This window comes from Pagrus major, chromosome 4 (assembly GCF_040436345.1).
Source record: "Pagrus major chromosome 4, Pma_NU_1.0".
NCBI lineage: Eukaryota > Metazoa > Chordata > Actinopteri > Spariformes > Sparidae > Pagrus > Pagrus major.
The window spans coordinates 38,707,475-38,731,259 of NC_133218.1; the positions used below are offsets into that span (position 1 = coordinate 38,707,475).

At 41.7% G+C, this 23,785-nt stretch overlaps 3 protein-coding genes across 3 annotated transcripts; all 3 read left to right on the forward strand.

The window, feature by feature from the left end:
- The first annotated feature begins 3,412 nt into the window (after positions 1-3,412).
- Positions 3,413-5,689, forward strand: il17a/f2 (interleukin 17a/f2). The gene is made up of 3 exons (XM_073464770.1): positions 3,413-3,445; positions 4,186-4,346; positions 5,455-5,689. Exons 1-3 carry the CDS (start codon positions 3,413-3,415, stop codon positions 5,687-5,689), a joined length of 429 nt encoding a protein of 142 aa, XP_073320871.1.
- Positions 5,690-8,908: 3,219 nt separating this feature from the next.
- Positions 8,909-11,239, forward strand: LOC140994926 (membrane progestin receptor beta-like). Its single transcript, XM_073464771.1, has 5 exons — positions 8,909-9,193; positions 9,278-9,390; positions 10,191-10,347; positions 10,427-10,642; positions 10,928-11,239. Exons 1-5 carry the CDS (start codon positions 8,909-8,911, stop codon positions 11,237-11,239), a joined length of 1,083 nt encoding a protein of 360 aa, XP_073320872.1.
- Positions 11,240-13,291: 2,052 nt separating this feature from the next.
- Positions 13,292-22,785, forward strand: LOC140994806 (uncharacterized). Its single transcript, XM_073464593.1, has 9 exons — positions 13,292-13,435; positions 15,607-15,667; positions 17,416-17,542; positions 18,587-18,647; positions 18,752-18,821; positions 19,093-19,152; positions 20,090-20,152; positions 20,735-20,794; positions 20,998-22,785. The coding sequence occupies exons 3-9, from the start codon at positions 17,421-17,423 to the stop codon at positions 21,297-21,299; spliced, it is 738 nt and encodes a 245-aa protein (XP_073320694.1). The 5' UTR covers positions 13,292-13,435; positions 15,607-15,667; positions 17,416-17,420; the 3' UTR covers positions 21,300-22,785.
- The last annotated feature ends 1,000 nt before the right edge of the window (positions 22,786-23,785 follow it).

Sequence of the window (23,785 nt, forward strand, 5' to 3'; positions counted from 1 at the left end):
CCACTGTACATTAGCCTCAGAACAGCAAGAAACAACTGACACAAGTGTGTGTGTGTGTGTGTGTGTGTGTGTGTGTGTGTGTGTGTGTGTGTGTGTGTTCAGTTTAGCCTTAGAAAGACAAATTAAGTGTCTGAAATTTGTATTAAAATTCTCCAAAAGGCACCAACACCACAAACACAGTGGAGACATGAAGATCAGCCGAAGCCCAGCAGACAGCTTCGACTACCTGTCACTCAAAGCCACCATTTATTTTTTCCAGGGACTCGAACCAGCAACCTTCTTTATAGAAAAGAAAATAACAATTTCCTTTCGATCAGAACACGATCAGAGCTACTGCTGCCAGACGTCATGTCATTTAAACAGTGAGAACTTTTTTTTAATTTGTTCCTCTGAGTTTTAACACAAACAAATTAACAACATTCAAAAAAATGGAAAAAAAGAAAACTGGTGTGTTTTAATTTGAAATATCAAATTTGTGGTACAAAGACATTTAGACAGCATATCAAAATATGATTACTGATATTTCATTATTAAAAAAGAAACATGATTTTAATAAATTAAAGAATACAAGTTATTTGTGTGATTCATAGTATAACAACACATTTTCTTTTGTATTTCTTGAGGGATACTTTGTTTGTTAAGAAACAACGAAACAGAAGCAGAAGAGCTGACACTTAAAACAAGCAGAAGATAAGTTGATCTCTTTGTTCCCACACAGCGAAACTGAAGCGTCGTGACTGCAAAAGGAGATGCAACAGATCCATAGTACAGATAAGACCATACAGTGACAAGTGTATCGAGACACAAATTAAGTGACGAAATAAGGAGGTGAATAAATACAGCTACTCGACCAAAAATTGTATTTTGAGGAGTGAGATTTGGGAGAGTAATCTAATAGATTTCAAGTATTTTAGAAGAGCATTTTATGCCTTTATTGACAGAAAATGAGGGGAGAAAGAGACAGGGTAAAACTGGTTTAGCTAGAAAAAGAAGCATCTTGATGCAAGTGTAACTCAACTCAGGACTGTGTGGGTGTAGTTTAATCAGATTAGATTAGCAGTAACCGACCAAACCACTGAAAGTCAACAGATTCTGATCCGCATGATTTGTGCTCAGCAGTAGTAATATCACGCAACCCAAATGCAAAGAAGACACAAATACAGAAATCTGTTACGTTGTGTAAAATAACCAAAGATATCAACGTCAGCGGAAGAGTTTGTGTTCATGTTGGATACACTTTTTCCACCTACCGTGAGACTGAATGAGTCAACTTCTATGCAGATGATAAACAATTATATCTTGCTATCAACCTAAGTTTGGGTGTGTTATATTTTTACCAAATAAAAGACTGACATAGAGAAAAAGTGTGAACCTCTAGAAGGCTACATGTGGGTTGCTTCTTAGCTCATTTTAAATTCGCATTTTCATTATTTTTAAGAATTTCAGCATTATAAAAAACTGTAATAAGGACTTTTTTTGGATTTTCTTTTTTAACCTGTAAGTCTGAGATATCTGAGCCTGATAGGTGAAATTTATGAGTAATATATTATTAGAAATAAAATGATATGTTTATTCAGTTTTCTTTATACGCATTCATCACATCTTTTCCATTTTTTTTTTTGCCTTCATTTCTATATTTAATCACTATTAAACCCTGTAAAAAAGTACTGAATTATCTATAATTGGTCTAATATGCAGCTTCTAACTGGAGCGATAGGAAGAAAACATCAACCCAACAATGCATTTGTTTGCTGGTTTCCCATCAATTCAAAAATACATTTAAAAAATCTAATAATCCGGATTTACAATGACTGACTTGAAGTTATAACCCTCTATATTGAGGTTGGCATATAAACATTTTCTCACAGTTGATAAAACTCGATTTGCTGACCAGGCTAAGTGTGCATCACTGTGATAGCTCCTATAAACTACTAAAATACATGATTTTGAATGTTTTATTGACTTTTACATCTCCAGGATTTTATTATTTATTATGCAATTTTAATTTGCTTTGCTGCACGGCTAATTTGAAGTTAGTTGAATGATGCTTCACACAGACTCAGAATTGCAACTAACCATCTTCTCTAACCTGGCATCACTTCTCAAACACACACACACACACACACACACACACACACACACTCCTTCAGCCTGGACCATATCACGCCCACATGTGATATCAGTGAGCACATGGTGTGAGCACCTCCATTGTTTCTTTGTTCTCTCCTATCAATGAAACAAGTGGTGATCCACCATCTTGGACCTGAGTCCAACCCTTCGATCAGCCATCTTGTAGTCCCTTTTGATCAGCCATTTTGTTTGTAGTCTTCCTTCGTGGATGCCGTGCAGTGTGGTACTTTGAAACCTAGCCACCATTTTGCTTTTGTTGTTCCAGACACACACACACACACACACACACACACACACACACACACACACACCTGTATATAGTACATGTTGGTTAGATTGTGTGTTTTCATCTTTGTGTTGAATAAAAGACTTTTGAACCTTCATGCTGTCTATTTAATATTGTACAAGAATGAATGTTGCCGACCTCGACTCTGTCAAGGACTCCAAAATCCTTCAACCATTACAGCTTTTATGGTCATTTTGGTTGTAGTTATTAAATTAATTATTAATCAGAGTTACAAACAGTTTAGTACCTTTTCTGAGACTGATTTGGTGACTTGGTTATCTTTTCCCTTATTCAAGGGTGGTGCCCCGAGGTGAGCTAATGTCAATTGGATCTTATTATTTATCATAAAATAACAATTATCCCTGATAATCATTAATTATTATTGATAGCCAAATGTAATCCAAAACTCCCTATAATGTTGCATGAAGCACCACAGTGTGCTATGCTAGTGTTAGCATTTAGCTCAAAGCATCACTGAGCACTCATTCTCCGTAGTTTTATAACATGTTAAATTTATGTTGTGTTGATATTAATATTATTTATAGTCTACAAGAAAACACAGGAAATAATCTAGAAAGTGCTCATTTCCTTCCTTTCTTCTCTCCTTTTCTAGAAATCTGCATTAAAGCTTCATGACTTTCACACTGAGTGAAATATTCAAACCACACGCTCAGAGGCCACATTTTCCCCTAAATTCAGCCGATGAGGAGGTTGTGAATCAGAAGAGATGTGGGCTCGTGTTGTCCTGAGGTGTTTCAGTCTGTCTGTCAGAGATGTTATCAGAGAAGAAAACGTGTCTTTCACAAACTGACGATCACAGACTTTCATCTCCTCGATGGACTGCAGAGATAACAGGAATCTCCCCTCTCATTTCACCGTCTGGTTATCAGCTCAGAGATCAGCTGTTATCAGATCTGAGGGTCACAGATCATCATAAAAACACCTGAACTGAGAGCAGTCGCACACTCAGAGACTGGACAGGACCGCACCGACAACATGGAGCTGATACACAGCGTCGTCTCTCTGCTGGTGAGCATCAACTTTATTAACATTATGAACCAACAACGCGCTGATCTGCGGTGAGTCACCCTGCATGCAGACCTGCCTACAGCTCCGATGAATCAAACTGAATTAATGAGAAATTAAGTTCAGTGAAAAGGCGATTCAGTCCGATAGTCCTGCTGAATGTCGGCTGATATCGACTGATAGAAATCTCAAGACTAAACTAAAATATGAGATAGGTGATACAAAATGATAGATGGCATCTTCACAGGGTCACGTTGTTCGGCTGAGCATTGTTCCAACACAGATCTTTATTTAAACCTCAACTACAGCGCAGATAGAAAGTTTGCAAAGTTGTTAAAGATTTCTCAATCAGATCGTCATTCAAGTCCTGAAACTAGATGACTTAATTAAACAAAGATGACAAAAGATGTACTTTGTACATTTAATTAGCAAAACGATTCATTAAATGGTGTCTTTTCAAATCAGTTTTGGAGCTCAGGGCCTCGTATGGAAACATTTTAGGTTATTTTTTTGGTTCCAGAAATGTTTTGTGCACCACAAACTTTCCTTCAGCAGGAAGTGAGGAGATAATGACAGAATTTTCATTTGTGGGTGAACTGTTCCTTTAATACAAACTCCAAAATTTAAAAAATACTCCAAAAAAATCCTGCATTTCAGTTTTATCAGCAAAGTTAAAGTCAGAGCTCATCACGCCCGACATGTGTTCGCTTTCAACCTGCAGTCAAAGTCTCTCCTCTCTGCAGATATGTTGCAGTGCATTGTGGGTGGTCTCCTCCGCCGCCAAGGTTAAAGCTCCTCCTCCTGCTGGATGTGACTCCTTGTTGGCGTTGTCCTCAGACGTCTCCTCCTTGTCTGAAGGAAACGGGAACATCCACAGCAGATCTCTGTCTCCATGGAGCTGGAGGTCAGTCTGACATCACAGAGATAATTCATAATGTGACCCTGACACAAACAAACTGAGGTTCATGAGGTAACTTTAGTTTTTGGTTTGTCTCCACTGGGTTCGGTCACGTCCTTCTCACCTTTCTCAGTTGTATTTTCAGATTTTCTCTAGTTTTTCTTTGAATTCTCTCTTTGTGTCAAGATGAAAGAGGACAGAGTCTGATAGAAATGCTGACGCGCTCTGATTTCAGCTTCCTCAGTACATTCATACGATCATTTATTGCATCACTCTTTCATAGTTTTTGTATCTAAGGAAATATGAACACTGGTTCAAAATTCTTGTTTCATGTTTTTTACTGAGGGGATGATGTCACAGACATTTAAAACAAATCAATTATCTCCAAGTTTTTAGTAATTAACTTTTCCATGAATAAGGCTGTGAATGATATTAGAACAAAGCCGTTCAGAATACAGAGAGAAATAAAACTTTATAGTTTGGTGAATGTGAGTCCAGACATTCCCACAGTCACATTAAGACAATTATTGATTGTATTACAAGTTTCGCTGATATTCTATGTTCAAATATGCAAATGAAGCTGTCTAATTAATTAAGCACTGATTTGATTAAATGTCCAGAACAGAAATCTGAACTAAAATAAACACCTCAGTGTGTATTTTAGATATTTTCTCTCCACTAGTCTGAAATAAGAAAAAACTAAAAAACTAAACTGACCAGTGCATCAAAAAAACTGAAGTTTCTCAAATGAAGTACACATTTGAGGTACTTGTACTTGACTTGAGTATTCTGTTTTCATGACACACGCTGAGGGAAATATTGTATTTTTTGCTCCACCAGTGGAGAGAGGCAGAGACAGTTTATACAGGATCAGCTGAAACAATTAGCTGATTAACATAAAATTAAGTAGAAACTATTTTGTGTTTTCATGTAAAACATTTTTTTGTTTCAGTTCCACAAATGTGCATCATTAATAATAACACGTTTGATCATGTGAACACGTTCCTTCCTGCTTTCATTATAACTCGTGCTGCAGGTGACCTGATGTCACCTGTGAGCAGCTTCTTCTTCCTGCTGTGAACTGATGATGATTCTGTTGCTGTCGTTTGTTCAGGTCGTCCACGGTGAAGGACCGGATCCCCTCCACCCTCTGGGAGGCCGAGTGCAGCAGCAGCTTCTGCTCCAGTCCAAACCCGGGACACAAAGACGGACACAACCTGAACTCAGTCCCCGTCTACCAGAACGTCCTGGTCCTGAACCGTCAGGACGGGAAACGCTGCTACACGGCGTCCTACCAATCTGTGGCTGTCGGCTGCACCTGCGTCCGGGCCCAAACCAGCCAGGACTGAACCATCAGAACCTGAACCACCAGGACTGACAGCTGGAAACAAGAGATACTACATTTTAAGAAAATATCTAACTCAATATTTAATAAGTGTTGATGTAACTCATGTTGTGTTCGAATGAGTCAAACTGATTAAACATACAGCACAAAGTGAGAGTGGCATCATTTGCACTAACAAAAATACACTTTGTGATTAAACTGTTCAAACTATCTGTGAACCTTCATGTTGTTCCTGAATCAGGTGTTTTCTCTGTGCGGTGGCCTTCTCAGGACTTTTTGTGACCTCTGCTGCCGTTCAGTGCCACGTGAGCCGAGCGTCTCGCTCGTGGATCACGTCTCGACTCCACTCAGTTAAATAAAATGACACACTGTAAAAACAGGAATTCTTCTTGAGCATCACCAGCGAAAAGAAATTAAAAGTAAAAATATGGCTGCAACGTCCCAAAACATTTTATTTATCTTATTAACAGTTATAATGTTTTTATGTCATGTAACAAGATAAATCCCAGCAGGGCTTCACCTGTGCAGCTCTGTGAGGTTTTACTCTCTAACATGTTTAAACTAATTGTGGAACATAAAATGATTTTACATGAAAAATGACTCAGACGATTATCAAAATAGTTTCTGTCGAGTGGCGACTTTCTGGGGATATTTAGAGTGTTTTCCTTTTAGATTTTTTCATGAATGTTTCTTATCAATCTCTTTTATTACTGAATCTATGAGTGAAGTCACTGATAATCACCTCGTCATCAACGATAGAAAATCATTTAAATCCATAAAATCTGATTCATTTTTATATTTTCTTAAGTAAATCACTCAGTCAAGTCACATAAGTGAACAGAGTGTAACAGCATGTATCCTGCAGTGTGTGTGTGTGTGTGTGTGTGTGTGTGTGTGTCAGCAGTGTGTGTGTGTGTGTGTGTGTGTGTGTGTGTGTGTGTGTGTGTGTGTGTCAGCAGTGTGTTGAGTCTCATGACGTCTGAAATCCTCATTCAGACTGAAATCAGCTCGAATTAGCTGAAAACAAGAACACATTGTGGAGATTAGGTGTGTGTGTGTGTGTGTGTGTGTGTGTGTGTGTGTGTGTGTGTGTGTGTGTGTGTGTGTGTGTGTGTGTGTGTGTGTGTTGTGTCAGCATGCATGTGACAGTGGCCGGTCTGTGAGCAGGTCAGTAACTCACAGAGCAACAACGCTGGCAAACGGACCAGAACTGATTCTGACAGAAGAGAAATGCTTCGGTCGGGTCGGCAGCGGCGCCTCTCGTCCTGAAGTCCACAGAGACGATCAACACAGGTAGGTTTGTTCCTCTGTGACCTCTGACCTTCTTCTTCTTTTTATTTTTCTGATTTTGCCACAAAGGTTTTTCTTCTGAAAGGTTTTTCTTCTGAAAGGTTTGTCCGTCTGTCGCAGGAACACATTTTGAATTATAATCATCAGAAACAGAAAACATGGTCTGACACTGTCACTGTTCTGCTGTCGACTCACTTTATACGTTACCTGGCAGGAGCAGCTGATTACAGAAGTAACTTTATTTAAATTTATAATCAAAATGTTCTTTTAATCATCACCATAGAAACACGGGAGCCTCCTGGATGATGTCATCAGACTATAAAGTTAAAGTTGTTGACTGATTATACAGCATTATTCTGAGTATCAAATGATTTGTCTTTGATTCCAAATCAAATAAATGAATTTAAGAATGCGATACTTCAGCATGTAATCTGTAAAGTAACTAGTAACTAAAGCTATCAAACAGATGTAGTGAAGTAAAAAGTAGAGTATTTCCTCCAGAATGAGGTGGAGAGGAAGAATAAAGTAACAAAAGATGGAAACTATTGGAATCACTCAAGTAAAGTACAAGTACTGCAAAATTATACTTCAGTGCAGAGTAAATGTACTCAGTTACATTCCATCACCTGTCTACACCTCACCTGTTAAACCACCAACACACCTGTATGAACCACTCACCTGTCTAACCTCCCTCTCTCTGTTACACCTGTCAGCCTCGCTCCGTACCTGTATCACCTGTGTCTAAATATACACACCTGTAAAACCACTCACCTGTCTCTCTTCCTACTTCCTGTTAACTCACCACAAGCACACCTGTGTAACCCCTAACCACCTGTATAAACACCACACCTGTCTCAACTTCCCCATCTGTGAAACTAATATACCTGTAAAACCACCTACTCACCTGTAAACCTCACTACTTACCTGTCTATCCATCTACTCCTCTGTTAAATTACTTCACCTGTCTAACCACCAACACAACTGTCTAACCCTCAACATACCTGTGGTACCAGAGCACACCTGTGTAACCTTTAACCACTTGTTAAACCACCAACACACCTGTGTGAACCACTCACCTGTCTAATCTCCCACACTCCTGTTAAATCCCTGACCACCTGTAGAACACCTGTCAACCTCACTCCATGCCTATACTACTAGCAGCACACCTGTGTAACCTTTAACCACCTGGATAACCATCGACGTCCCTGTCTAAATTTACACACCTGTAAAGCCACTTACCTGTCCGTCTTACCTGTATAATCAACACACCTGTCTCAACTTTCCCACCTGTGAAACCAATAACTGTACCTGTCTAACCTCCCACTCATCTGTTGAATCTCTTTTCACCTGTGAAACCACCTGTAAACTTAACCACTTACCTGTCTGTCCTTCTACTCCTCCGTTAAATCTCCTCACCTGTCTCACCACCGACACACCTGTGTAACACTGCACACCTGTGTAACACTCTGCACACCTGTGTAACACACTTTACACCTGTGTAACACTGCACACCTGTGTAACACTCTGCACACCTGTGTAACACACTTTACACCTGTGTAACACTGCACACCTGTGTAACACTGCACACCTGTGTAACACACTTTACACCTGTGTAACACACTTTACACCTGTGTAACACTGCACACCTGTGTAACACTCTGCACACCTGTGTAACACACTTTACACCTGTGTAACACTGCACACCTGTGTAACACTGCACACCTGTGTAACACACTTTACACCTGTGTAACACACTTTACACCTGTGTAACACTCTGCACACCTGTGTAACACTGCACACCTGTGTAACACTCTGCACACCTGTGTAACACTCTGCACACCTGTGTATCTATAAACACGTCTGATTATAAAAATGATTTCACTGTTTTCAGCTTCGACGGAGCATCGAGACAAACTCGGGATCATTTCCCATCATGCCTCGGGTGTCGTTCGCCCCTCCCTCTCTGTGCCTCGCCCTCCCCCCCCTGCTGGACCGCCTCCTCCCCTCCCTCCCCCCCACCGTGCGAGACGTGGACGTCCCCCCTCTGTTTCGGGAGCGGTTCATCCTGTCCGGGTACCGCCCGGTGGGCCTGACGTGGCGCTGTTACGTCCTCAGCCTCTTCCAGATCCACAACGAGACTCTGAACGTGTGGAGCCACCTGCTGGCCGCCGTCTGCGTGGTGCTGAGGTTCATGATGTTCGCCGTCCTGCAGGGAGGGGTACTGATCCATAAACCGTCCGTCCTGTCTGACCTTCTGCTGTTTGAAGCTCTGTTTGACCTGTCTGACCTTTGACCTCCTCAGGGGATCCTGGGTGTCCGGCTGCAGGGTCCGGAAGGTCAGGGCTTTTCTGTAGACGTCTCCTCGCTGCCTCTGGTCCTCTACGTCCTCTCTGCCGTCACATACCTGAGCTGCAGGTGAGACGTAAACAAAAGCAGGACATGTAAAGTTTTACATGTTTGTGTTTATTACATTTTCTCATTATTAAAGAAAAACACCACTTTGGAGCTGAAACATCCCAACAGCTTCTGGATGGATTGTGATGAGACGCTGTTCAGACATTCATCTTCTTCTGACTTTTTATCCAGCGCAGTGGCGGTCCTAAAAAAAGTCATCACATCAATGATACGTCAAACACCAGAGAAGAAGATTCTGCTGTCATGAGTTTATTTTCCTTCGACAGTCACCTAAAAACACAAAGCAGTAACAGAAGTTAATTACTGACAGTTATCTGACTCCTTTCTTGCCTTGTGATGCTAACGAAATCCATCGGTCCGTCGGTGTTGTTGCTGATTCAGGTGGAAACGATCCGGTGCTGACGTCATCGTGTTGGAAACACAGAATCCCAAAGTTTGAACAATCAGCACTGTAACGATCTAAAACTCAGTTCGCGTGTGGGTGAGAAGCAGAAACAACAAGAATAATCTGCTTTTTAATTTTTAAATCCAAACACACGTAGACAAGAACAAAGTCCACTTCTCTTTTAGTTCTGGTTTTGTTCTCTGGTCTCCAGCAGCTCCTGACAGAAGGATGAGCACTTCATTCTTCACCAGCTCGTCTGTCTGTCTGCAGTCTGTGCCACAAAACCAAAACCAGGAGCTAAAAGAGGCTAAAAAGCTTTGTAGAGCTGCAGAGATCTTCTTCTTCTTCTTGTACAGGGTGATCTGATCAGTTCTTATATGAATGCAGCTTTAATGACCTGAGTTTTCTGTCGCAGTGCTGCAGCTCACCTGTTGCAGTCGCACTCGGAGCAGGCGCATTACTCGCTCTTCCTCCTGGACTACGTGGGCGTGGCCGTCTATCAGTACGGCAGCGCTCTGGCTCTGTGCCTGTACAGCTCCGACACCGCCTGGACGCAAAGCACGCTGGGACAGGTGTGTTGACGTGTGTCACATCCAGCCTCAGTGAATCACGTGATGCGTTCAGATGTATTGATGAGGTCGTCTCCGGCAGGTGTTCCTCCCGGCCGCCGCCCTCCTCGCCTGGTTCTCCTGCACCGCCTGCTGTTGTGCGAAGCTTCGTTTCCGGCGGCCGTACCCGCTGCACAGGAAGCTCTGCCAGGTGGTGCCGATGGGCGTGGCCTACCTGCTGGACATCAGCCCTGTGGCCCACCGCCTCTTCACCTGCAGCTGGGCGAGCAGCTCTGCACTGCCACTGCACTTCCTGCAGGTGGAGCTACTCACTCACTAATAAATCAATTTACTTCCTCATTAATTAGTGATTTTTGATCCAAACATCTATTAATGAATTAGTTTGCTTCCTGGTGTGTCTGAGACGTCAGATTGTTTGGATAAATGTGGCATCATGTATTATTTAAAGGAACAGTTCACCCAAAAATAAAAGTCATTGCCTCCTCACCCCGAGGCTGATGGAAAGTCAGGTGACGTTTCCAAACTGATTTGAAAAGACGTTATTTATTTATTGATTCATTATATCAATATGTTTCTCCACCAGGTGCTGCTGTTTCTGCTGTCAGCCTTCTTCTTCTCTTGTCCGATACCTGAGCGCTTCTCCCCCGGCAGCTTTGACATCGTCGGTCACGGCCACCAGCTCTTCCACATCCTGCTGTCCTTCTGCACGCTGGCCCAGCAGGAGGCGCTGTTCCACGACTTTCTGTGGCGGCGGCCGGCGCTGGTCAGGGAGTTCGGAGAGCGGCGCCTCCTGCTGGCCTGCGCCTCCTTCCCCTGCCTGACGCTCGGCTGCACCATGACGGCGCTCGTCATGAGGAGGCGAGCTCAGGCTCAGCTGATGAAGGAGCAAAGATAGAAGAAGAAGAAGAAGAAGAAGAAGAAGACGACTTCATGAACAAACTCCTGAGGGATTTTCTTTTATACATTTTTCCGCCCAGCGACACACAGACTGACTGACACACAGACTGACACACAGACTGACTGACTGACAGACTGACTGACTGACTGACAGACTGACTGACTGACTGACTGACAGACTGACTGACTGACTGACTGACACTGTAAAGATTCAAACTGAAGTTAAATTAAATCGACTGACTTTTGTTTAAATGGAACTTTTAAATTCTCGTCTCGTGTTTAAGGAGTTACAAACTATAACTTCACAGTTTATGTATATTTTTGTCCGAAGAGGATGAAACTGTTCACTGACAGAACAACGACCGAGTTGCTGGGAGACGAGCCGTCATCTTCCACGGTCACACTCCCGACTGGAGCCCGTCACTGTGAAAATCCAGCAAATGTTGTTGAAGTCAGTCAGAGACGTCGCTGTCACACTTTAGGATTGTGGGTAGTGTAGTTCCTCTCCATGACATCACAAATAAAACATGTTTTTCTGTAACGAGGTTCGTTTCATTGGGACTTGTACGTGTCACAATCTCATCGCTCGCGGTGAGTCTGTCTTGGATGGACAATAATCAACATCCTTGATTCTGAGTATGAACAGGATTTTTACTTCTGGGATCTCAGTCGAGCTTCATAACCAGACTGAAAACTTACAGCAACAAGAGAAGAAAACAACTGGCCGACTTCAGTGTCTTTAAAACTGCCTGTGAGACTGTCTGAATTAAGAAGCAGCTAAAAGACTGAATATTGAATCAATATAATAGCAGAACTGATATTGTCAGTTGTTTTTGTCAGACAGTCTAATTACGCTACAGACACAAGATATATCTCATTTAATTTAATTTTAATGGTCGGAGGTTTGCAGGACAAATAAAACTGATAAAACAATTCAAATTAAAATGTCCCGTAAAACCCTGAAAGTTCACCTGAAGGAATCAGGACGGAGGCTGAGAGTGACTCAATAAAAACAGGAAATGACACTGAGCGGTTCCCCGGTGACGTTGGTTCTGTCCCACATTTTCTCTCAGGAGCCACGAACAGATCTGTGGGTTCACTTTTAAATCCCAAGAGATCTAAAAACATCTGCACATGAAGCTTTGTACACGAGGGACACGACTATTTTAACCTGCCTGCACAGGAGCTGCTGTTATCTCTCTCTCACAGTTGTCTGCAGGCCTCGCTCCACCAGTCAAGCAGTACGAGTCAGTTGCAGTGTTTGGGTGGAGCTGCAGATAATGTTCCAGTTTCAGTTTGATTTGGGCTTTAATGAGCTTATCGCTGGCGGCTGCTTGTGGTCAAAGGAACGGTCATAAAAACTGGAAACACTCCCTCTGTGTTTTATTGTTTGTCAGGGCAGAGCGAGCTGAAACGTAGAGCGCTGAAATGTTTGACGCTAAAATCTCCATTCAACTTCATTTTGTAGAGAAAAAAGTCTTTACACCCACTGTGCTGTCAGGAAGAACAAACATCCTGGTGATTTAACTATTCATGGAGTCTAACCAGCCGAGGAACTACAAATATGAAGTTTGCCCTGAGGGTGTTAACATCAATAAAGAGTTCATCCTCTGAGCTGGAATGTGCTCAGGACATTTTTTCATCCAATCAAACTGAGTCTTTATGGGACCTTTCATTACAATTAGTGCAGTTCAAAGTCCTTTACAAATGACTGAGCGACTAATAAAACAAGAGATTAATGCACTCAGAGGTCAAATACAAGACTGATGATAAGAATATAAAGATATTAAAGTTGGATAAATGTGAAAAGACAACAGATAGAAAACAATAAACACAGACAACATGTCCTCCACTTTGTAAAATGTCTTTATAATATAAACAATATTATATTGACGTAAAGCTGCTGCAAGTTGTATTTTCCCTTTTGATTGTGCTAAGCTAGCAGTTAACACTGAACCTTTATGCTAAGCTAGGCTAAACATGTGCTATCTGACACGGGGAGGATGATGTCTGTCCTGTCTCCTCAGCGTGTGTGTGTGTGTGTGTGTGTGTGTGTGTGTGTGTGTGTGTGTGTCTTTAAGCAGCTCAAACAGGAGATGGTCTCAGTGTTTGTTCAGTCTGTCAATAAGTAAACCGTCAGCAGTGACACTCCTCAGTCGACAGTCTGAACCTGAACTCAGCACCGTGGACACAGGTAGGCTTCACCAACACTTTCTGCTTCATAACATATTTATCTTTAGTTAATAACGAGTCAACATGGACGTTTATATTTTATTTTATTCTTTAAGATGTAAACTAAAGTCCGTAGCAGGCAGACGTTCAGTATCATTGTGGCGTCCTTCAGCTGCAGATATTTAAACATTGAACTGTTTTTTTAAATCTGCTAAGATTCATAAAACTACAGAGAACTTATTTATGTTATTTATGTTATGTTTTATTTATTTATTTATGTTATATTAAAATCAAAGATACCACAGAAATAAAGAATAACAAAAAGTTCCTGTAAGTCAGTAAACACATACTGATGCTACAGACACAACGTTCAGGTAAATGGAAATTATTAAACATTAATACAATATGAGAAATTCTTGTAGGAAAATCAGAAATAAACAGAGATGTGATGAAGCCGTTTGATGTGTAGGTGTGTGTGTGTTTAAGGTGTTCAGGTATGTTAACAGTGTATCAGGATCGTGTGTGTGTGTGTGTGTGTGTGTGTGTGTGTGTGTGTGTGTGTGTGTGTGTGTGATGGTATGTGTTCATTACAAACAGCACATGTGAGTTCACTGCTATTTAAACATGATGTCACATGTTAAAGACACAAACAGTCTGATGTGAGCTGCAAAACTATTTAATATTAATTCACACAAATCACACGAGGTTTAATCAGACGCTTCCCGTGTGATGGAAACAAACTGTTGTTCATGTATTGATGTGATGGATGTCGTATCAGCCTGTATGAATCAGACTCGTGTGATTTCTGATGATCACAGAAGCCTTTTGTTCTGTGAAGAGTCATTAAAGTTATTGATTAATAATGAGAAGAGTGAACTCTGACAGGTTGTTTCTCCTGAGGTCACGTTGGCTTGAATACGCCTTAAACCTGCATTCTTTCTATCGGCCAGCAGGGGGCGGCTCCTCTGGTTTCAAGAAGAAGTCTGAATGTATATAAGCTTATGAGAAATGTGCCCTACTTCTCACTTTATTTATGACCTCAGCAAACAGTTTTCTGATGAGTTTATGGTCTCAATCGTTAGTCACAAGTCTGCTTCATTACAGCGGGAGGTTAGTTCAGGAGACTATGGTCCAATGTACAGAGCAGCTCCGCCCCCTCAGTCTGATATGGTCACCTCTGGCTCCAAAAACAAAGATGGCGTCGGCGTTAATGTCAAATCCAGTTTTACATTTATTCAACTTTTATCTGCTCATTCATTCTTTAAGCCAGAAAATCTATAGAGAAATAATAACAATGCTCCCCATCTCTGATACATTATTACATTTCCTCCACTCATCACACCTCGTCATGCTCCGGCTGCTACGCTTTACGAATTCAAGCCGGCAATGCAGTTTAGCTCCCAGGTTAATATATTTTGAATTCTTCGATCTCATCCCACTTTCATAACTATTCATACAGTTTAGTGTTTAGCTGTGAACATCTTTAGATGACGGGTGTGATCTCACTTTCAAAGCTTAACACTTAATATCGTCATTTGATCTCAAATATACGACATGTGTTAGTTGGTATATACTTATTGTTTGTTTATCAATCATCTATTTGTTTTATCTTTTCAGGTAATTGATATCATTTACTCAAACTTCATTCTTTAGATTCTCTCGATAGAGTCAATAATTAATAAGGTAAACTTTACTTTTGCAGCAGCTGCAGGTTTAGTGATTCGCTTCATGTATCTTCAGCAGCAGCTTCGTATTTAAAGGAACAGTTCAGTATTTGGGGAAATGTGTGCTGTCATGTCTGTAAGGTAAATATGAAGCTACATCCAGGAGCCTTTTAGCTTAGCTTAGCATAAAGGAACAGGGGAAACAGTTGGCCTGGCTCTGTTGAAAGGTAACCTCAGCTGAGACCCGTCATCTCCTGACACCAGAACTGGTTCAGAACATAATGAATCAGTGATCTATGAGTGAAGGTGGATTGTGTTGTCTTTTAACAGGCTGGCTGTTTGCCTCTGTCGCCAGTATTGATGCTAAGCTAAGCTAAGAACTGTATATCCTGCGTGTAACTATAATAAACCTTTTTCCTTAAATACCAAACTGTTCCTCTAAATAACACTTTTATAAATAATGTATTTATCTGGACCTCATGACTCTGTCAGGATGTGACAGCCTCAGCTGTGTGTGTTTGATTGACAGGAGCCCGTCAGGATGATTGATCGGCTGCTGTTGGACCCGCGCTGAGCTGGACCTGAGAGAGGTAAACTCCTGCAGAACTACTGTTCTTCAGGCAGCACAGTGTGTAACATCACGTCATCTTCATGACTCAAACACATCGTCTGTTATCTGAAGGCGTTGAAAAGTAAATACGGCCTCGTGTTCAGAAATGTTGACACAGCAACTGTTTTGTTTGGCGTCTGAAGACTCAGAGACGAGAAGAGAAGAGACGGGAGCAGCGTTTTCTTTCTGAAACACGCAGCGTCGCCGTGAGATTCAGAAGAAATGAAGTTTAGTGACAGTAGCTCCTTCACACTTTCAGACATTCCCCCTGTTTGTGTCTCTGATCCAGATAACAGGCTCTGACCTTTGACCCTCCGTCAGCATCAGTCATGTTAATAATGAACTGAAGCTCGCTGACACGCAGCTTCATCAGGTTTCCATAGAAACACTAAAATGCAAATGTAGTTTAGAAACTCTCATATAGCTGCTGACAAACAAGCTCAGTGATGAAGCACGATTACTGTTTAAATACCCGCCGGTCTTTACTCCACCCTGCTGCTCCTCCTCCTCCTCCTCCTCCTCCTCCTCCTCCTGCAGCACACTGTCACTCACCACCTGATGTTTGTGTGCAGCTGAGCCTGAAGCTGTGAACATCAGGATGGTTCTTCTGTGAGATGATGACACACCTCCTCCTCCACCTCCTCCTCCTTCTCCTCCTCCACCTCTTCCTCCTCCTCTTCCTCCTCCTGTGAAGCTGTGAACATCAGGACGGTTCTTCTGTGAAATGATGACACACGTCCTCCAAATTAAAAGACAAAATCATGTCACGTTTAACTGAAAACAACACGATGTTGCAGGAACACATCATCCAACAGTAAATCTGTTTCCTGATGTGACAACACTGATTAAAGTTTGGTTAGTTCAGGGAAAAGATGGTGGATCAGAGAGGATCTCTGTCGTATAACAAACATCAACTCTAAAAAACAAGGGAGGCTCAAATGATTATAAATCTTATTCAAACAGGTGAGACGCTGCTGAGTTTGCTCATATTATTTACAGAGAACACAACAGGAACTGCGTCTGTATAGACATCATAACCTGTTTTCTTACATTTGTAATAAAAATGTATAGTCAAATAAAAAGTAAAGTGTTTGCACACTCGTGGATCGACAGGTGTGGAGGAGGTAATCTGATGGAGAAACGTTGCTATTGAGATTAACTCTTTGTGCAGGTGAGGTGATCTTAGGTTCAGGAAACATCACGGCTCGGATTAAAATACCTGTTTTAGTCGCCACAGTAACAGATGGAGACGATCCGACTTCCCATGAAAAAATAGAAGTTTGGACCAAAGACAACAGCTGGAAATGTCTCCAGGTGTCATTAAAAATATCCAGAGGTGTGACTCAAGCTGCGGTCAGACATGTTGGCTGTAACAACTCCACCTGCTGATGTGACAGTCAGCTGATTATTATATAATGTGAACGTGATGTGACACATGTGACCTCGGACGATCTGTGGTTTGTAAAAATGTTCTTCTTCAACGACTGAAGAAACAGTTCAGACACTTCAGTCTAGAAACATACTGCAGCATGTACACACACACACACACACACACACACACACACACACTTCCACATATCGTCTGGTACCAGTGCAGGTCTCAGGTGTGTTGAGCTGTTTGTTCAAGGTTGAGAAAGTCGACCACACCATCTCACATTCCTCCCATAGACCGAGTCACATGACACCTCCCTCTCTCCCTCTCTCTCTCTCTCTCTCTCTCTCTCTCAGTGATCATGGCGGCGGTGGGGTCAGAGGTCACCTGCTCGTGGTTCCTGTCGTCAGGAGTCGTCAGTTTCTTCATCCTCCTCCTCCTCCTCTCCATCTTCCTCACAGCTCTCTGCAGCGACTGCAGGAGGTCAGCAGGTTCTTTACTCTACATGAGTGTTATTCACAGTGTTTTATTACATGATTCGATTGGTTGATGGAGATAAACAGCAGGTGGAGCTGATTCAGTAAACCACTGAAGAAGAAGAAGAAGAAGAAGAAGAAGAAGAAGAAGAAGAAGGAGATGCAGAGACGAGATGAAAAATCCAGTCGGTGTTTAAACGATGGAAAACATGATGGTTACATCATGAGCAAAATTATTTTGACTTTTGTTTTTTATGCACAAATTAAAAATGCACATAAATGCAGGTGAGAACAGAAATTGAAGTTGTCTGAAAGACAGAAACAAGCAGCAAAGCTTCAGTATAACACCTAATATTTGATTTATTGATTTGATTTGATTTGATTTGATTTGAACACATATAAGATGAAAAAACAAAATCAGATGATTAAAGAATAACTGATGTGTCAGGAGAAGTCAAGAATCAGACTTATATAATCAATAACAACCAAAAGACACAATAAACAGAAAAAAATGATCCAATCAAAACACAGAAACACATAAAATAAATTAATACAACAAAAAGAATCACATTATATTATATTATATTATATATTATAACTATGTATGAGAAAACAGACTGAATTAAATGTGATGACAGTTTTTTTAAAAATGTTGTGAAAATGAGTCTTTATAAGATGAAGCTGATCAACCTGTCTGAATGAATCTGTTCATTTAATTTAAATTAAACGTTTTTAAAGGATGAAAACATATATTTGTATATAAACACATATTTATGTCATTTACTGAAAGAATGAAAACACAGAGCCGACCCGGTCGGTGAAGAAGGTGCGAGGCTCTGAGCTCAGTGGATGATTTTATTTCTGAGCAGCGTTCGTTTCTTCATCTTCTGCCTGCTGTTCAAACTGCAGCTGCCCTCAGTGAATTAGTCTGTTCAGATGGAGGACGACCGGACTCACGGTTCTGTTCTGTTGCTGCTGAGTTTCCCGTCCAATAATTCAGCTTCTATAAATAAACCTGATTTCTTCTTCTTGTGTTCGTTTGTTTTTTCAGACGTTCGTTTGAGCTGCGAGATCCTGAAGTGGACAGAAATCCTTCCAGTCTCATCAGAGTGGTGAGAGACCTTTGACCTCTGAGATGGAAACCTTCATTCTGTTTATTCAGATAAAAATAAAACCTCAGAAATGTTGAAATGTACCTTTTATTGATGACTGACAGGTGAAGCTGGAGGAGGCGATGGGGGCGAGAGAGAATCCGATGATCAACGAGATCCAGAACGATGAAAAAGGTGAATGAGATCTGGAACATAGATTTTATCAAGAAGTGATGAACGAAGACTGAGACCTGAATTATATCGATTTAATATTATTGATATGCTGCAAAAAAGTATATTTGTGTTATTTCTAGTCAAAGCATCTCATTACACCTGAGACTTTTACTTGTTTCCATTTGTTATTATTATATATTATTATAAGACGACTGTGGATCAGGACCTCTGAAGTTGATGTTGTTGGTTTTTTCTGTCTCTTTTTCATCTTCTTCGTCTGTTTGTGTTGAAGGAAACGCAGCGTCCTTCACTCCCTGGAGGAGCCACCTGGGGGCGCCACACAACCAGCAAGGTGAGTCTGCTGGTCTGTTTTTAACCTGCTGCATGTTTCAGAGTGTTTAACTTTGTAAGTGCAGGGCAGCTTTATTTGTACAGCACAGACACGAGGAGACTCACAGTGTTTTACTGGAGCATAAAACAAATATTTAAATACATTAAAAACAATCAGGAAGACATCAAGACACAAAACATTAAAACAAGTTCAGCAATAGGACAGTAGGCTGAAACAGAAGGTTTAACAGAGACAAGACTGGAGAATAAAAGTCACAGCTCAGAGCTTCAGTGACAGGCTGTGGAACAGAAGGTCTTCAGTCTGGATCTCAAAGAGCTGAGCGGTGCAGACCTGCAGGTTTCTGGGGGTTTGATCCAGATGTTTGGGTCATAAGAACTGAACAGAACTGAACGCTGCTCCTCCATGTTCAGTTCTGACTCCAGGGACTGAAAGCAGACCTGGAAAACCAACAGCAGGATTTTTAAATCTGTTCTCTGACAGACATGAAGCCGGTGTAAAGACCTGAGAAGCGGAGGATGTGATGATCTACTGTTCTGGTTCTTGTTGCAGCAGGGTTCTGGATCAGCTGCAGCCGTCTGATGGGTTCTACAGAGAGTCCAGTAAAGACTCTGTTACAGTAGTCGAGTCTGCTGAAGATTAATTCATGGACACGTTTTATTAGTGTGAAGCATTTTTGTTGCTCATATTTGATATGAAGTACATTCATGTGTTACAGCCGAGGGAATTACATGTAGCTTCTCTGTCGTCCTGTTTGTATCTGTGGTCTGGTTCTGGTTCTGGTTCTGGTGCCGCTGTTTTAAATGAAATGTTCTCTGTTTTAAACCAGTGAAACTAAAGAAAACACCAGAACAGATACAGAACAGCTGTTACAGATTTGATAGATGCTGAAGTGAACGTTTGTTTGTTTGTTTGTTTGTTTGTTTGTTTGTGTGTTTAGTGGTTCAGACCAACGGCAGCACAGCAGTGACGAAGACGATGAGCGGATCTGAAACTTCTGGAGGTGTTTCATTTATATTTTATTTTTTATTCTGTTGATTTTTGACCGATGACACTAAAATATATCAGAAACCTTGTTACTACATTTCCCATGATGCTCCACTCCACTGCTCTCAGTGATGTAACAAGTACCCAAATGTGATACATTTATATATACAGTATATATTACTTTGGTAAAAGTGACAGTAGGAATAGTACTTAAAGTCTTAAAGTAATTAAGAGTAAATGTGAATGATTCACATGTTTACATTATGTTTGTTCTGTGAACTGTCACTCATCAGATTTGTTATTCAGCTTTTTATGATTGTTGGAATCAGAGCGCGTCAAATGAACTAATCTAAAAAAGATGCACTACTTTGTCTCAGCATGTAATCTGTAAAGTAACTAGTAACTAAAGTTATCAAATAAATGTAGTGCAGAGGAAGTTGAAGTAGCAGAAAATAGAAAATACTCAAATAAAAATTGCACTTAAGTAAAATTTTTGAGTAAAATCACTCAGTTACATTCGGTGACTGACGGCTGTGTGTGTGTGTGTGTGTGTGTGTGTGTGTGTGCGTGTGTGTGTGTGTGTGTGTGTGTCCTAAAGATGAAAACCCCGTCTCGTTCACTCCGTGGAGGAGCCACCTGGGGGCGCCGCAGAGTCAAGGTCTGTATTCAGGCTTGCAGTGACACAATAAGTAGAAATAACTCAGAACATGTGATTAAAGCTGAAAGAAACTGAAAATGAATATTATTTTAATTTGATTTTTCAAGCAGAGATTTGATGTGAGAAGTTACGTTTCACTGCTTTTCTTTGGTTAGAAGAAGTAGAAATCCTTCATGATGAGTCAAACTTGTGTCCGTGTGCAGATCTGAGCAGCTCCGCCCCTCAGGACCACATCTACAGCGTCATCAGAGGAGGGCGGGGCAGCAGCGGTGACGCTGACGCGTCATCGCCACCGACCAATCAAGAGCCGGGGGAGGAGCGCGGCGCTCGCTCTGAAGCGACGCTCGATTTGAACGACAGGAATTCAATGTACGCACGAGTCAGCAGGAAGGAGAGACAGGCCACGCCCCCAGTTCATACACCTGAGGAGGTGCAGGTGGAGGAGGAGGAGGAGGAGGAGTCGTCCCCTCCGCTGCCTGACAGGAGGACACAGCTGGAGGGATGATGATGATGATGATGATGATGATGATGATGATGATGAAGGACATGAAACAAAGAACGAGAGAAGAATAAAAGAGAACAAACATTTTTCCTATTTAACCTGCTACACATCACATGACACACATCACATGACACACATCACATGACACACATCACATGACACACTTCATCATATTGATTGTTTTCCAGTCTTCAGATCCATAATGTGGTTCTGATGATGATGGTGACTGACTCCCTTCATGATCCAGTTCCTGCAGAAACCTCCTCCGTCGTTGGCAGATGGGACATTTTAATCAATCGTACCAGAGGAATGAGATTATTGTATTTTGGGGAAATGATCATATGAGTGTTAATGTTTAAGACCGCAGGGCTTTTATTTACACACCTACGTTGTTTTGTTGAAGAAAGCTGGTGCAGCTGTGACGTGTGGACGGGTGTGTCCATCAGTCTGACATGTTATTTAATTAAAATATAAGACAGCACGACTGGAAGCCTGCTGCCAGTCTGCACGGCTATAAGCTAAGCTAATCCAATAAATAACTGGACTCACTGGTGCAGTAAAACAACTCGAGCTGTCAGTTGAACGACGCACGTTCATCATCACCAAGCATGATCAGCTGTAACGAGGTCACGTGAGACGTAGGGTCCATACTGTCCTCAAGTGAGACTTAAACCAACCGCTGACATAAAGGTCGCTATATGGTCCAATCAGGGCCCGGGTCCACATGACCTTTTCCCTGGCAGAGCGAGGAGGATGCGGGTGCGTCCCCTGGGGACGTGTGCAAGTGGACAGTTTGTCCTGATGACGGCACCAGAGGAAAAGTTATTATTGCTAAACCCACTTAGCAAACAGCGAACACGTCTCAAGCCTGAAAGTTCTGCTGTTGCGTCAGTTGTGAGACTTTCTTACTGGTTTCATGAGCACAGGAAGTGTCACGCACAATGGTTTCCTCAGTCACAAACAAACCCGCAGATAAAAGCTCTCAAAGCTAACGAGCTCGCTAACAGTCACCAAACTCATCTCCTCATTAGCTTAGCTCAGTTGCTAGCGGGACAAAAAGTTCACACAATTTATCAGAAGACGTGTTTGTAGCTCGTCCTCCTCCTGTCTCCTCACTGTGTGTCAGCCAGGTTATTCTCTGACGGAGGAGCTTTAATAAAACTGGACGGTGACACAGCTGATACACTGCGGTAGCCTCTTTTGTTTTGGACTCTCTGGCTCTCCGTCCACTCAGAGGTCGACTCAGGACAGCTTGATTTTGGCAAACAGAGTGAAGTAATAAGTCAAAGTTCACTGAAGTTCAACAGATTTCCACTGGAGTGAAATAAAGTCACAGTGAACCTTTAACAGTTTGAATGCTGAGTGATCGGATCTGACGAGCAGCTGTGGATCCTCTGTTTTTTCTCCTCTCACTCAGTCTCCATTTTGTTTTGTACGAATGTTATAAACTCTTCTGTAATAAAACTGAGACGTGTTGAGAGGGAGCGACGCTGCAGCGTGACAGGAAGTCATTTCAACATTTTATGTGAAAGTGTCGTCAGATTGCAGCATTTAGAAAGTCCTGCTGTGTCATGATGACGCTCAGCTGGCATGAGTGTGTGTGTGAGTGTGTGTGTGTGTGTGAGTGTGTGTGTGTGTTGGTCATATCCTGCTGTGGTTAACTTGACTCACAGTTCAGCAGAGGATTCTGGTGGATGAATAAAATGCTGGAAAACTTTGACACCAACAGTCACGTCTGAGCTCCAGCTGGTCTCTCAGGTGTTTGAGACTTTGTGCACTGAGACACGTCGTGTTGAAACAGGACGGAGACAAACAGAAGCAGCTGAAACACAAATGATGAGCAAACTTCACTTTTCACGTCAAAATATGTTCTGTAAGTTCAACAGGTAAAATTAAGACCAGCAGCAGGTGGATGCAGGCCGCTCTCACGGGGTCAGGTGATCAGACTGATGATGCACAGATGAGAAAACCCACCTCAAGTCACATTAATGCAGCAGTGACTGCAATGCATTATGGGATACTGCGGACCCAAATTCGGTCAAAAGAAGGTTGTACTTCTTTGAAACGGACCAAACTCAGACGTGATGGACTTTAAAGGACCTGCACAGATTTACAGACTCATTGATACGACATGAAGCAGCTTCGGTCGTGATGGATCCAGTCGGTCTGAATAAACTCATTTATAAAGCTGAAGCTCTTTTTTACTGACGCAACATCTCGTCTGAGCCACGAGACGACGCTGTTAATCCTGTTGATCCTTCACACTCAGCCTCACGATCCACTGATCAGATTAAACAGCTGCATCAACATCTGGACTGATCACTGCTGATTCATGCAGCGGTGATATTAATACACAAACATCAGATATAATAAGAACATACTTACTCTACATACTGTAAGTACATGATGCTGATGATACTTTTGTACCTCAGGTTTTGAATGAACTCATAAAAATGATACTTGCAGCTGCTAAATCCTGCTAATTTTAA

Excerpts from the sequence above, each read along its gene's own strand:
- il17a/f2 (XM_073464770.1), top strand. The coding sequence starts at position 3,413 with ATGGAGCTGATACACAGCGTCGTCTCTCTGCTG. Across the intron at positions 3,446-4,185 it reads ACAGCGTCGTCTCTCTGCTG|ATATGTTGCAGTGCATTGTG; the intron begins GTGAGCATCAAC and ends TCCTCTCTGCAG. Across the intron at positions 4,347-5,454 it reads CTGTCTCCATGGAGCTGGAG|GTCGTCCACGGTGAAGGACC; the intron begins GTCAGTCTGACA and ends TCGTTTGTTCAG.
- LOC140994926 (XM_073464771.1), top strand. The coding sequence starts at position 8,909 with ATGCCTCGGGTGTCGTTCGCCCCTCCCTCTCTGTGCCTCGCCCTCCCC. Across the intron at positions 9,194-9,277 it reads TCGCCGTCCTGCAGGGAGGG|GGGATCCTGGGTGTCCGGCT; the intron begins GTACTGATCCAT and ends TGACCTCCTCAG. Across the intron at positions 10,348-10,426 it reads CGCAAAGCACGCTGGGACAG|GTGTTCCTCCCGGCCGCCGC; the intron begins GTGTGTTGACGT and ends CGTCTCCGGCAG.
- LOC140994806 (XM_073464593.1), top strand. The coding sequence starts at position 17,421 with ATGGCGGCGGTGGGGTCAGAGGTCACCTGCTCGTGGTTCCTGTCGTCA. Across the intron at positions 17,543-18,586 it reads CTCTGCAGCGACTGCAGGAG|ACGTTCGTTTGAGCTGCGAG; the intron begins GTCAGCAGGTTC and ends TTGTTTTTTCAG. Across the intron at positions 18,822-19,092 it reads GATCCAGAACGATGAAAAAG|GAAACGCAGCGTCCTTCACT; the intron begins GTGAATGAGATC and ends TTTGTGTTGAAG.